The sequence below is a fragment of the Falco rusticolus genome, chromosome 12 (assembly GCF_015220075.1).
Source record: "Falco rusticolus isolate bFalRus1 chromosome 12, bFalRus1.pri, whole genome shotgun sequence".
Lineage (NCBI taxonomy): Eukaryota > Metazoa > Chordata > Aves > Falconiformes > Falconidae > Falco > Falco rusticolus.
Genome location: NC_051198.1, coordinates 10,628,418 through 10,642,448, shown reverse-complemented (window position 1 = coordinate 10,642,448; position 14,031 = coordinate 10,628,418). Strand labels below are relative to the sequence as shown.

The window sequence follows — 14,031 nt, the reverse complement described above, 5'->3', positions numbered from 1 at the left end:
TAGTAAATCAATGCAGTCCAGCATGATCTTTCATGCAGACTTAAGACTCCTTTTGCTAGTTGATTTTGTCCTTTTTTTCAACAGAATCTTAAGGTCCCATTAAATGAGTACTTGTTTACTACAAAGTAAACCCTCAGAAGTCATATCAGTATAGGCAGAACAAAATTCCTTGGTACAAAAGGTACAACCACATGAGAGCACTCGCATGAGCTAAAGGGATGAATCCTGTGTCTCACTGCAATGCAAAGCTTTAGTTACTTGATGCGAAGGCATCTAGTGCTGTGCTTGATGCAGGTAAGCGGTCACCCAGTAGTACAGCATTGCTTCTTCCTTCAAAGGTCAGCAGTATTTCAGCTGATAATGGAAACATGTCTTGAACAAAGTCTAGGCTCCGTGAAGCATATAACCTAGCCTCTATTACTCCTGAGATAATCATGTCCTGTGGACTATTCCGAAAAACAAACTTTTACACACCAGTAATCTGGAGACCTGGGACAGTTCATGAACAATTTCAGACCGCAGAAGCATTTTCCTGCATGCTGTTTGACCTCCTCTATGGCTTCCTTCTAAGAAGAGTGCTCTTTCATGCGTACCTCTCAGAAATCTGGATGATATGAAGGAAGAAACTGAGATTTAATCATTTGTGAATGCTTTACTTCTCTGCAAGCAGAGTTGACAAAACCCAAATGTAAGAATCTAAGAGCCTCTCAGGCTTCGGTATGCACATCTTATCCACTAGCTGACTTCAAGGACATTTAAAAATATGAAAAACCAAGTAGGTGTTTAACATTCTTGAGTTTTTACAAACAATCCAGCTGAAAAGCAGCCCAAGTAAACTGTTAGTTTTCATCCAAACTGATCTCAGTTTAGCTGTGCTTTCCACCATCTCTGTGCTGGCATGACCAGGTAGGGGCAAAAAAGGGACGGGCCACTTTTTAGTAGTCTTGAGCTGACGTTGGATTGTTATATAGCCACTCAGCTACCTATTGTACACTGTCTAGAAGTGGTTCCCATGTTCCCATCAGGCCGATAGCTATAGCACAGAAATCACTCTTTCAAATCATGTCTACCTACATGCATTTCTTCACTCCTTCCAACTCATTCAGGCAAGTTTCCTTTTCAGCCAGTAAAGCAGTTCTGCATTTACTCAGACCAAAGTTAAGCCTTGGACATAGCTGGGGTTTTTTTCATTCTTTTAAGTGTGCTTTCATACCATCAGGAAAGCATGCGAGGGGAGGCATCGCATTAATTCCAAACCTTTTCCATTTTCTTCCATCATTCATATAATCACTTGCTTTCTGCAAAGCAAACGTTTCAGCTTGCTAACAGTTCAAGTGCTGCTCTGGGTTGCTGAACTCCCGAGACCTGTCATAGCATGCAGCTAGAGTAGGGAAGAGGATTAAGGCATTAACAAGTTGAGCAAGAGGTCCTTAAACAACAGGTCCAGTCTGGGAAACATGCCTCTGGTAAGCAGCATTCCATCACTTCTTCCATGCCAAATCCCACATACCAGCACTCAGAACACAGCAGCACAGCAGCATGCAAGGCACGATGCTCAGGACTGAAGCATTTACATCTTCTTCACCTGAACAGCTGCTCATGTTTCCAGAAAAGCATGCAACTATGAGAAACTAACTTCGAGCCTTATTTTACTGTGCGTTTATAAAGTACACAGCAGCTCACTATAGTTGCAATTGTTGTCCCCATATGCAAAGGACCATCTCAAAACAGGTGCAAGTTAAAAGTACAAGGAAAGACCTTTTAAGAGGCTCCTTCTTCCCTGCTCAAATTTTTTGCTTTCCCTTCCTTTGAGTTCCCAATTCCTTCTGCCTGCCACAAAATCTTCTCTTTTGTGCTCCAACCCTTCTCTTCCTTTCTGGACATTTAATTAATATCAGCTACTGTTCGGAAAACCATATACTGTTTTCCTTCACTGTTTATAAAGATAAGGCATCACCTCAAACCAGCAAGCAACATGCTGGAATAGTCACTAAATTATCACTGCTGAACATTAATATACAAGCACTGCACCCACAATAATCTTAAATTCCAAGTCGGGGGGGTAGGGGTGGTGGTAAACATAACTGGAGTGAATTGAGTGAACTCCCATAATTCACACTTAACCACAGCATGCTCCTCAGCTATGTCTGCCTGTTTAAAGCGTGACAGGCAGGTTCTCAGGATACTGAAAGAGCAAGGAGACCATCAAATACAGTGCTGATCTGAAAATGAAATAAAGTCACAACTTACAGACTCTTGCATCCTTTTAAATCCTGCATTTGAAGGAGAAGAGAGAACGGGTTTCACAGTGACACAGAACTGATCACTACTGGGACTGATACTGCCCTATGGGAAAGGGAGGGGGGGAACCTTTCAGAAGCTTCTCCATCAATTCAGACCCAAGGTCTGAGCCACACCACTCCCACACACTGGGATACACAACAGCATTTTCAAATCAGTGGTATTCATTAAGATGGTATGAGACTCTGAAAAGATTCTACAGACTTTCTAAAATAAAAAAAAAGGAAATACTTCTTGCCAGTAAGCTTTGGCTTCTCTTTGAACAGGAAAAAAAAGAATGATGGAAAGGAAATTCATGTTTTGGAGGAGCTGAACAATAGAACTGACTAATCACCACTAAAGAATGCTTGAAACCCAGCCCCAGACCTTGAAAAGCAGCAGAAGGGAAGGCTAGCCTTGAAGTGAGTTTGAGCTCATGTACTGGCTGCAATCCTCTCCCCTCTCCCAACTTACTCTATCAGTGAAGCCATGAACTGGGGACCAGAGCTGGCAGAAACTTTTATGGTAAAACACCCAGCTGAGAGTTTTATGATAAAGCAGTTTTCCCACCTTCTGGAAGGGTGCACTTTCCAAAATCAAAGCTTTATGTGAAATGTGCATCAGTACAACAGGGTTTTGCTGCCTCCTGATAAAATTTCTAGTCAAAGCTAGACAGCAAAACCACACCATAACATTTAGATACCTCAGGAACACCATACGTGTAAGGCTCGTCTCAAATCTGACTGCCTGATTTATCTTATTCAAGAGCGTGTATCTCAGGTGATTCCCTGGTATAGCGAGACAGATTTTCACTGCAGCAGCTCTGCATGTGTCTCAAGGCAGTTATTTCATACTAAGGAATGCAGAAAGTATTTAAACAAACCAGCTTTCCATATAATTATCAGAAACTCCACAATAGCCATAAGGAAAGCAATGAGATAAATGGAAGTGTTAAGCAAACCACATGACATAGACAACTATTTCAAGTGTTATAGTTTTCCCTTGCCCACACTGTCTGCAATATTTCAGTTCTCCAGGTACCACCCCCCATTCCCGCAACAAGACTGGACGCTATGTCCAATAGCCTTCTGCCTCAAAAATGTTTGGAAATAATAAGTAATTAGTTTTGAAGTCTGACCCCTAGACATTTAAGCATCTGAAGAAGAGACTTGCAAGTGAGTTATTTCAATCTTATGACCAGAACCATGTCTTCTTTGTAAATAGTTGACTGAAAATACTACATGGTGTCCCAGGGTTTAATGGGTCAGCCACAGCCTCTGCCAGTACTCCCTTGATTAGAATGAGCACGGACAGCAGAGTTTCAGCTGTCCCAGCAGATTTTTCTTCTAGCTCTAGAAAACTCTTTAAAAAAAAAATATGCTAAAGCTTCAGCAAAGGGCCAAACCATCACATCCATTTTCCAAAGGTGGATAAAATTCCAATTCTTTTCTCAAGTTGCACTCTGTACCTACACTCTTCAGAAGCCTGCGTGTACAGCAGCACGCACCAGCTGCATTGCAAACAAGTAAGCTGGCCGGTAGCTTGCACAAGCTGCTCAGCAGAGGCAAAGCTGACAGGAGGAGGAAGAAGTTTTGCCTAAGACAAATTCTGGAACAGAGATATGAATAAAGCAACCTATACCACGAGCAGCTCAAACTACTGGAAGAAACCTGATATCCTAAACCTTTTGCCACTTTCTCCCCCCAGTCATTAGTGCAGCATCACTGAACGCCAGAATTGCAGGATGGTTCAAAGGAATTACACCTGATTCCTGAAGTCACAGAAGACCACAGGAAAATCTCTACATACCCTGGATTTAGAATTAACATCAAGGCTTTTTCCTTTTTCTAAAGCTTAACTTGGACATCAAGTTCAGTGTGTCTGTTATCAAAGTAGCACATTTTACTTTAGCAGATGTAATACCATTATCAGTATGACCCCAGCTCTTTATCCACAGACCATCAGTGAGGGGAAGAAAAACCTCCACATACGTTCATCCAACCTTTTTAGAAAGTCCTGAACAGAGCGCAACACAGGCTGTAGCAAAACACTGAAGTTTAATTAGTTTCAAGGATAAGGGACCCAAGAGAATGGTCTCTCTCTGATTCAGAAAGATTACACTTGCTAGATCTTTCACTAATTAAAAAAACACCTGAAGCCTATCACTGTCAAGACAGCTGGCTCTATAAGGCTTAAAGTTTTGGAAACGAGTAAGAACATAGGAATGAGTGCCTGCCTGTGAGCCAGTGCTTTCCCTCCTGTCCACAACCCTATGCTCTCCAGTTTGTTTTCTTATTGAAATACTTGCATGCTCATGACCCTCAAGGTGTTAACATGATTTGCAGGTGCTGAAGTAAAGTTCTCAGTATACCCAGTGAGAGCTGCTGGGGAGCTAATATTGCCTCTGGTAAAGGCAGTGAACTGCGTTCATTCATCTCAATACATTCTTAAGGGCTTATTCCCCCCAAACGTGGCCAAACTAGTCTGCTTAGACTAGAGCTCCCTCAGGGACCCTCTTCTGACTCAGATGCTTATGTGGAATTTTATCTAGTTTGTATAAAGGCTGTCTTCCCATGTTAGTTTATACTGCTAAGTTTCTCCATATACGTAAGTTTTCTGTGTCAGTATCCGTCATTTTCCAAACTACATGCGTAAATACCAAAAGGGAGAGTTAAAACATTATCTTGCCAGACTACACAACTGGTGTCACCTGAAGTCTCAGGCAAAACCCTGAATTCACCATATCCAAGTTTACATTCCCTGTAGATTAAATGCATTTGCAAATGAAAGCGGTTTACAAGTCACAAGAGACATTTAATAGGTCACTTCTACAAAGCATTTAATCCATTAAAACAGAGAAACATTTGGTCCTGTCTGCAAGATGCTGTAAACTTTATGCATTGAGATGAAGAATCCTTGAGGAGAGGCAGAGGAAGGAGGGGAAGAGGAAGGTATTTTTGAGCCATACTAATGGATTCATTATTGCATAATATGCCTGCCAGTCAAATGACATTTTGGTTGACTAAGTACTACACAAGAAATTAAATTATGCAAGTATACTTGAATCAGCTGGAGGGTGCTTAAACCAGCAAACATGCCTAGGAGTGCAGAAATTACTATTTGACAAGTTTGAAGGTAGTTTAAAAATAAAAAATAAGAATCTTTATACCCAGCATGATTCTAGGGAATCTGATGAAATAACCATTTTCTTCAGGGAAAAATTCACTTCAGCAGAGGATGCTTGACATACAGTCATGTGAAATCAAATGGTTTAAAAAAAATAAAAATAAATAAAAGCGTATTCCTCTTAAGAGATGTGTAGTCATTCAGCCTATCCACAGTGATACTTCCAGTTTTAAACTGTGCTGATCCACAAAAAGCAAAAGCCTACCAATTCCTGTATCAATATCCCTCCTCCTATCTGAGTTTTCCATTTAATTTTTGTTGAAATAGTGGAACCAAGTGATTTCTAAAATAGAAACATGATGCCCAGAAACAGAAAGGAAACCATTTCCAAGTCAAATACGCACCTGATCTAATTCAAATTCCATGCCATACTCAAAGATGCATGCTTTTACTGATGTTGCGATTTCGGCATTGACACAAGACGGAGTAGAAATAGCTTAGAAATCACCCAGCCTGTGCTTATGAAGTCAGCGTGTGCCTAGGAAGTGTTTCCTAGGGGGTAGGGAAAGGGTCTGTTAAATATGTTAAATAAAAAAAACCCTGTTAAATATGGTCAAGACTAGCACATGAGAATCTGAACATTCACCAAAGAATTAGTTCTCATTCCAGTTTCACAAGGTCAGTAATTTTCGTGATAGTATTTTTTTGACACCATGAATAATTTTTACATACACACACACACACAAAAAAAAAAGTCTGGATTGCTGACACCCTTTGAACCAAGTATTTTGACTGTCTTCATGCCAACAATCATTTAGTGCATCACTTAATAATGATTAAGTCCCAGACTTAATCATCAGTACTAACATGCGATGTTAGCGGAGGAAGTCCTGTGTACACACATCAGAACTATTTGGACATCTCCCTAGCCACTCAGAGTAAGATAAAAACCCAAACAAAAAGTTAAGGTATCTGGGCAACACTGCTCCAGTCAAACAGATATAAACAACCAGGTTACCCACATGCGACTTCTAAATTACCTGAACTTCAGTAACTCTTACTCAAAGCAAAATACTACCTGATCTTTAGGGGTCTGGACCGCATCATGGGCAAAAAGCCAAGCATGTTGTATAGAAGTCTGTCTGGAGAAAAAGCATCACGTGCTATGCTTTGGGTCCATGACCCATTAGCTACAGGGCATGGGTCTGAAGACAACTGAAAACAAGTTTCTCCCAAGGGTACTAGCTACAGAAGTTACAAGAAGCAGCACCACTTATGGTAAAAATACTAGCAACAATTATTTTTTTTTAAAAAAAAAAAAAGCTAAGTTTTCAAAGTTTCCTTTCCTTTCATCAGCTCCAGGTTCTCTGCAGTTTGGTTACATACAGTACAGTGTGCCCTTACACATCATACTCTAGCACATGTTTCTACAGGAGGAAAATTAATCCACAGTAGGCTTCATGGTGCATGGGGGGGGGACGGGACGGGGGACGACATGACACCCAAGTTCTCACTGCTTGTCCCAACAAGGAGTCAGACAGACAGTAATGCTCCAAGTTCCCCAAAAGATGCAGTTCAGTAGAAGAGTGGATATTAGGAAGAAATTCTTCACTGAAAGGTTTGTCAAGCATTGGAAGGGGCTGTCCAGGGAAGCGGTTACGCCACCATCCCTTGAGGTATTCAAAAGACAAGTAAATGTGGTGCTCAGGGACATGGTTCAGTGGTGGGCTTGGCAGTGTTAGGTTTATGGCTGGACTCAATAATCTTAAAGGTCTTTTCCAACCTAAATGATTCGATGATTCTAAGATACCAGGACTAGCCACAGCAGGACAAGCTTCTACCATCCTCCTAGATGATTAACACGAACACATATACTTGCCTCAAGTCTGCTACAGCAGCTTTCTCCTGGTCCTGAGGGAACTCTAGTTCAGAACCTACACAATAAGCAGACAAGCCCCAAGTACTCAAGGCAAGCCTTAAACTACCTACCATCAGCAAAAAGAATATAGCAGTAACTGTATTCTTCCCCCCAAAAAGAACCCCAAACTCCACCAAAAGAACACACCAAAACAAACAAAGCGCTGTATGTTACTAGTAAGTTACTAGAGCAGAAATACCTTCTTTCAATGACTACACAGTGTTTAATTCATACGGAAGTATGTTCTGAAAGGAACACAAGAACAGTGTGAGACTAGCAGTTCTGTTAACTGTGCATTTCAAATATATTGTGAAAAGTTATGTTTCTATTACACAGTTAAAAATAATTTCAGCTCAGCTCATTTTCAGTGTTATTTTACTTGCTACTGTTATGCCTTAGAAGACTGAGCAAAGCAATCAAGGCCTCTTCATCTAATAGCACCAGAAATTGGCGAAGTGTTGAAACAGACAAGAGAGTCATCACACGAAGTACCTTCAGAGTAACCGAACTTCTCTGGCAGAGCTTTTCCAAGGCTTTCTGACGCCCCAGAAAGTGGGAGCTGTGCCCAGCCGGACTGCTGCAGAAGCCCAGCCTCAGGTATTTTGGGGGAACTCCAAGCTAATTAGGGGATGGCTCCAGGTCTACCTTCAAAGGCAGAGACCCAGGGCAGTCCCTGCTTTGAGCTCAAAATTTCTCAAGGTTAAGAGTGTTTGGAAGGGGCTGCAGGCTCTAACACCTTATGGAACCAATCCAGCAGCATCCCTGTAAAGCCAACAGAGGCTGGAGGTGTGCAAAGTCTCCCAAGACTGCCCTTCACGAAGGGTACCTGCCCACGCTGGGGGAAGCTGACCTCAGAATTATTCTTTAGCAAGAATGCAAGGACATTCACGAAGGGCATTTACATACTTCAGGATAATGCCACAAATGGAGCCTTAAAACTGCATAAAGTTAAGGTGGCGAGATAAATGAGGAATTCCTCCAGCTTTTAGGATAAAGGGAAGAACCCAGAAGCAGCAACATATTTCATTAATAAACACTGGTTTAACCAAGACTACTCCATTTCTAGTTTCAGAAATGGAGGCTACCAGTGACAGGTGCCACAGAGACTTCTCCATCAGGTGTTACAGAGTTCACTTATGCTGAGTGCATTAAACACTAAAACTGAGTTAATGGACGGGTATTTTTACCTGCTGAAACTCCAGCTCTTAAAGCTTTCTGTAGCCCAGTATGTGTTGATACTCTTGAAATAAGACATTGCTGAAGCTTCAAAAATGATAAAAAATATGCTTATAACTATAGCCAGTAGGGGTCATTTCAGTGTAAAAAATTGCAGTGAAAGAAAAAGCTAGAGACAGGGAGGACAGTAAAAATACCAATTTCTATTCACACAGTTCTGTAAGTCACTTCCATTTACTCCTCTCTGAACTGGGGCAAGAAAGGGTTTGCACTCCCAGCAGACAGGATTAAAAAAAAAAAAAAAAAAAAAAAGGTAGCCTTCATTTCATTAATGGATAAAGGCACGGCGTAGTACTACTGGCACATCAGACATCACCAGCCTACCCTGTCGCACGTGTGCCTGTAAACTGCACAACTGTTTGGGTCACCTCAATCAAAAAAATAGAGCTAATCAACCTTAGTTTAGTCATCGGAGGTAGTACATTAAGTCCCCTTTTTTCCTTGCTGCCACCCCTCATGCACAACACGCCCCATGAACACCACATTACTCCTGTTGCTTAGAATGAGGCAGTTTCCTGACAATTCAGTAATAGGTATTCCAGGACTATTTATTAGGCTGACAGTTTAGCTCAGTTGCTTTTCATTTCTGAGAATGAAAACTGAATAGATAACTTATCTCCTTAACTATTCCTATAGAGACAGCTGGAACTAGTTTCTAACCACAACACTAACTGAAATGCAATCTTGCCAACAAATGCTTCACACTATTTTCAACAGTAGATGGGACGTGTTATGAGTTGAACTACAGCAATGTACAGATTGCATCACTTCAAAGGAATGAAATACTCCTAAACTGCCAGGGACGTTCGTACTGTGATACAGTAAGGGAGTTAGAACATTTAATGACTGCAGGCTTTTAGTTCCTTTAACCGGGGGATGCGGGGGGAGCTGGCGAGGGGGCAGCTGTTTAAGCCAAGCTTTTACTTGAAAACATGCAAAAAGAGAAGACTCATCCAAAACCAGGTAGGTTTTTAAAGTACCTTCTCCCCTCTTTGCTTGCACTTTTCTACCGAAGAAAACTTTTCCAATACATATCAGAATAACGAGACAGAAAGCCCACAGCACGTATACATGTTCAGCAACATGGTCTCAGCCAAGCTCTTCAGAGTAGTTTAGGGCTATTTTTAATCGTTTAACAATAGAGCTTTTAACCCTGGAGCTCATCCTACCCAAGCACCAACTGCAGGGGCTGATGGCATTGGTTCCAGCACAGGCAGGACGCGCTGCTCTGCTGTGATCTGCAATTTATTTGTCAGGGAGGCAAACGGCGTCCTAAACTAATAATGAGCGCCGGGACAAAGGTCAGCTGCCCCCTAGAAACGACCGGTTTTAGCTCGCTCAAAACAGCGCATCATTTTAAATGCCCGTTTCTCGGCGAGATGCTGCCTGCATAGCTCCCCGGCCGTGCTGCTGCCCTCTACCCGCCGAGCGCCGCCCGCCTCCCGCTCCTTTTCCAGAATTGTCGAAGCTCCCGCTCCGAGTCTCACATACATTTACACATATCCCAAACTACTGGTTATTTGTAATCTTTTTACAGCGCCATGTTTTCCCTCAGCTTGGGGGAAAAGGGGGCTGAAGGTACAAGGCAAAAAGAGCCTAGAGGTCTGCCTCTCGCCTCCGGTTAAATTATAAACTATAAAAAATAAATCGCAGGGACTCCGATAGATACAAAATTCGAAAGGGGGGGGGGGTGGGTGGGTGAACTCCTCTTGCATTTCATACCAATTCATCACCTCCCAAGCAGCCGGCAGGAAGCTGGAGTGACTTTGAGAGGAGTTCTGCCCTGGGGATTTCTGCCTCCCCCTTGATGCTCCAGCCGGGAAAAGCCACCGCTTATCATCACACACCGAGCGGGACAGGCGGGCAGATATTAAGTGACAGGAACAGGAAGGAAAACTTTACAACAGATGATCTGCCTTTGTGTTTCCTTACGGAGGAGGGAATCCGGAACAGGCATCATGTGTGCACGACTGACCTCCGCCGATCTCCATCTGCCAGACCCTTCCCAAGTCCTTTACCAAGGATTTTTAGCTGGGCGTCAGTAGCTGGTGGCAGCTATTAGCAAACCAGTGAATCCCTACGGAAAGCGAGAAGTGGAAGAGCCTGGAAGTTCAGGCTGAGAAAGTGAAGGGTGAAACTTTTAAATAAGGATGAGGTTTTTTGGGGAGGGAAAGGGTTACAAGACCCCGGGGTGCGGGGCAGGCGGGCGGCGGGAGGGAAGCGGGACGCACCGGCGCGGCGTCCGTGCCCCCCCGGCCGGCCGGTACCCCCACCCGGGGACGGCGGGTGGGCGGACGGTGTCCCACCGCCTCTCACCTTCGCAGACGCCCACTTCGTACTCGGTGATGGAGTCCCCGTTGAGCGGCGGTCGGATGACACAGCGCAGCCCCCGGTCGCAAGCCCCGTGCAGCCCGTAGACTCCCCCGCAGCTCTCGTTCCGTTGCCGAGCGCACATGAAACAGCAGCCGCAGATCCCCAGCACGATGCTACCGGGGCAGCTCTTCGGTTCTTCGCATTTGGACTCGTCGCAGGGCAGGCAGACGAGAGCCCGCGTCCCCGACTCGCCCAGCAGCAGGGCCAGCAGCGACAGCCACCCCGCCGCCGCCAGGTGCCAGCCGCCGTCTCCGCCCGGGCGCCTCCTCCCCGCCGAGACCGCTGCCAGGTACATCCCGGCCGCCGCAGCCCGGCCTGGGCCGGGGGAGCCTCTCGGAAGCCCCCGAGCCGGGCGGCGGACCCGAGCGCGCCGCGGCTCCTTCCCGCCGCCCCCGCCTCCGGCCCCCCGAGGAAAGTTTCCTCTCGCGGCGGCAGCGGCCGCTTCAGCCAAACTTCTCCTGCGGGCGGCGGCTCCGCCCGCTGCGCCCTTCGGCAAGCGGCGCCCGTCAGTCCGTTCGCCCCCCGCCCGCCGGCTCCCGCAGCACCGTCCTGGCCGGCAGCGCGGCGCCCGGCTGCGAGCGAGCGGCTGGGCTCGGCTCCGCTCTGCCCCGCTCGCTGCCCGAGTCCCGACTCGCCTCCTGCCTGCGACTCGCCCCGCTCCGAGTGCGCCCTCTGCCCTTCCCCCATTGGGCGGTGATCGCCTCCGCCCCGCCCCGCCTGCCCGCTAGCGCGCCCTCATTGGGCGCCGCTCAGGCCAGCCCTCCCCGCCTGCCTCCCGCCCCCCCGCAGCCCCAGATCCCGGGGCCGGGGAGAGACGCGGCGGGGGCGAGCGGCGGCCTGGGCCTCACAGCGCCCGCCGCCTCTCCCTCCGCCTGCCCCTCCCCTCCCCCGCCCGGGGCTGCGAGCGCCGAGCAGGAGCGCGGCCGCGGCGCCAGACCGCGGGGACGGGCCAGCAGCGGCCTGGGGGACACCGCTGCCCACCGAGGGGCACCGGGTAGCGGGGAGGGAAGAGAGAGGGCCCCGCGGAGGGCGCAGCCACAGCGAGGGGAGCCGCGACAGGGGCCCCGCGTCCGCGGCGCCGAGAGCCGCCGCCTCTTCCTCCGCCCGCCCTCCCCCGAGGGGCGCAGGGCAGCCGGGACGGGAGCTCCCTGCGCCGCGGCGGGGGAGAGCCGCCCGCTGCCCGGCCCGGCCCGGCCCCGCAGCCAGGGCCCCGGTCGCGCCCAGGTGTCCGCGGGGGCGGGAGGCGGCTGCGCTGCCGCCCCTCACGGCTGCCGCCCCGGGCCGCCCTTCGCCGGCTCGTAAACAAGCGGCGGTGCCGCGGCTTGGCCCTGGACCTCGGCACCCGACGCCGTCCCCGGGCCGGCCAGGGGTCCCTGCTGGCGCCCGCGGCTACCGGCCGCTCTCTCTGCGAGCGGCTGCCGGCGCTGCCCGGGGAGCGGGGCGGGCAGCCGCGGCGCGGCCCGGGGAAGGCGGTGGGAGGCGGCGCGGTTGCGGCGGCGCTGCCGCGCTGGGCCCGGCGGTGGGGGCCGGGGCCCGGAGGGCCAGCAGCGCTGGGCGGCGGGAGGGGGCTGCCCGCCCCGCGCCGGCACCGAGGCGCGACCGGCGAGCGACCGGCAGGCCTGCCTGCGCTCGCTAACCGCGGGCGGCGGCGAGCAGCGACGGCGGCTTAACGTGAGGTCGTCGCCTTGGCAAGGGCAGCCCCTCGGCACCGCCGGGGAGCGGGACGCGCTGCCGCCGTGTGACGCCCTGCCCGGGGTGCGAAGGCGGCGCTGGGAGCGGCGTGTTGCGCTGCTGGGGCTGCCCGGGCTGCGGCGGGGCCGCGCTGTGCGGTGCCGGGAGAGCCTGCGGCTGCGGGGACTGGTGCCAGCTGTGCGGGTATTTTAGGCGAAAGGTCCTGGAAACTTAACGTTGGCCGTTACGGAGAGTGCCAAGGTGTGGCTTTGACACTTTCTCCGGTCCTGCGCGCTCATCCCTTTCGGCAGAAAGAACTAGGTCTTGTGTCGACGGTGGAGCTGCTGTGTATGGCCCCATCGGCCAGGCAAAAGACAAGTTGCCGCCATTAACAGAGGAAACCGTAGCATAAAGCTTTCTCAGCAGCGGTGTACTGCTGTGGTGTGTTTTTAAAAGCCCTGTAATTCACTGTCGTTCACTCCAGCCCAAACGCCTACCAGTAGCAAAGGTTCCCTATTACTAGCCCAGGCCTGTTACTGATGGAAGCAGTACAGCCCTGCAACGCGACGCCGAAAAATAAAGCGTTTCCATATTTGTCTAAAAGCATTTCCCATATTTGTCTATTATTAACAATAATGACATTTTAATCATATCAGAATCGCTGACTGTAGACTCAACCACTCAGAACTTAAACTACATTGTGGATGATTATTTTGCGAGAGCTACAAATGTTTTAATTAGCCCCAGTAGTTTGCAAGGCATTGGTGGGTTTTTTTTCAGTGAAACTTCATTATTGTGATAAAGCACTATCAGTACAGCATACATTATGTGGATTAGGGCCATGCAGCTGACATATCACAACAGCAAATGGGCACTGAGAAGCAGCCATCTACTTGGCATCAGTTTTTGAACTGATCCTGTGCTACATTTTTTAATAGATTTGGAAAGTAACTGACAAGGTGATCTCATTAAAGGCGCCAAGTTTTGGTGTAAACAAACCTGATGAGTATTTTTGAGAACAACCAAAAACATTGTGTGTTCCTGTATTCTGGAGAGCAGTAAGGCAGGAAAGCACCCTGAAGGTCGCACTAGACAAGCACTTAAGCTCTGAACACTATGGCAAATGGATGATAACTCGCAGCTGTAGGAACACACCAAGAAGAAATTTTGCACTGTTCCCTCAAGAAGGCAGCTTCTCCCCTCAGCCCTCTCGTGTCAGTTTGCCGAAGCACCTGCAGGGGTCAGAGTACTTTTGATTCACCAAAAGTTTCCACCAAAACCCCACTGTGATGTGGATGAGAGCAGTTTGTAAAAACATGCCGTTTCCTACGAACTGGAAACACTGCCTTTTGGTCATGGCTTTTACTGACGAGGCGCATGAAGGGGTTTTACCATCTATGAATAGTGTCGCTGAGATTGCTTTTCGA

The 14,031-nt window shown here is 48.1% G+C and overlaps 1 protein-coding gene across 1 annotated transcript in view; it reads right to left on the bottom strand.

The window, feature by feature from the left end:
• CRIM1 (cysteine rich transmembrane BMP regulator 1) overlaps positions 1-11,598 on the bottom strand; it is a 188,078-nt gene extending 176,480 nt beyond the window's left edge. The window contains 1 exon segment of the mRNA XM_037405516.1: positions 10,877-11,598. Within this exon segment, the coding sequence (XP_037261413.1) occupies positions 10,877-11,228 (352 nt within the window). The 5' untranslated portion in view covers positions 11,229-11,598.
• Positions 11,599-14,031: the final 2,433 nt, after the last annotated feature.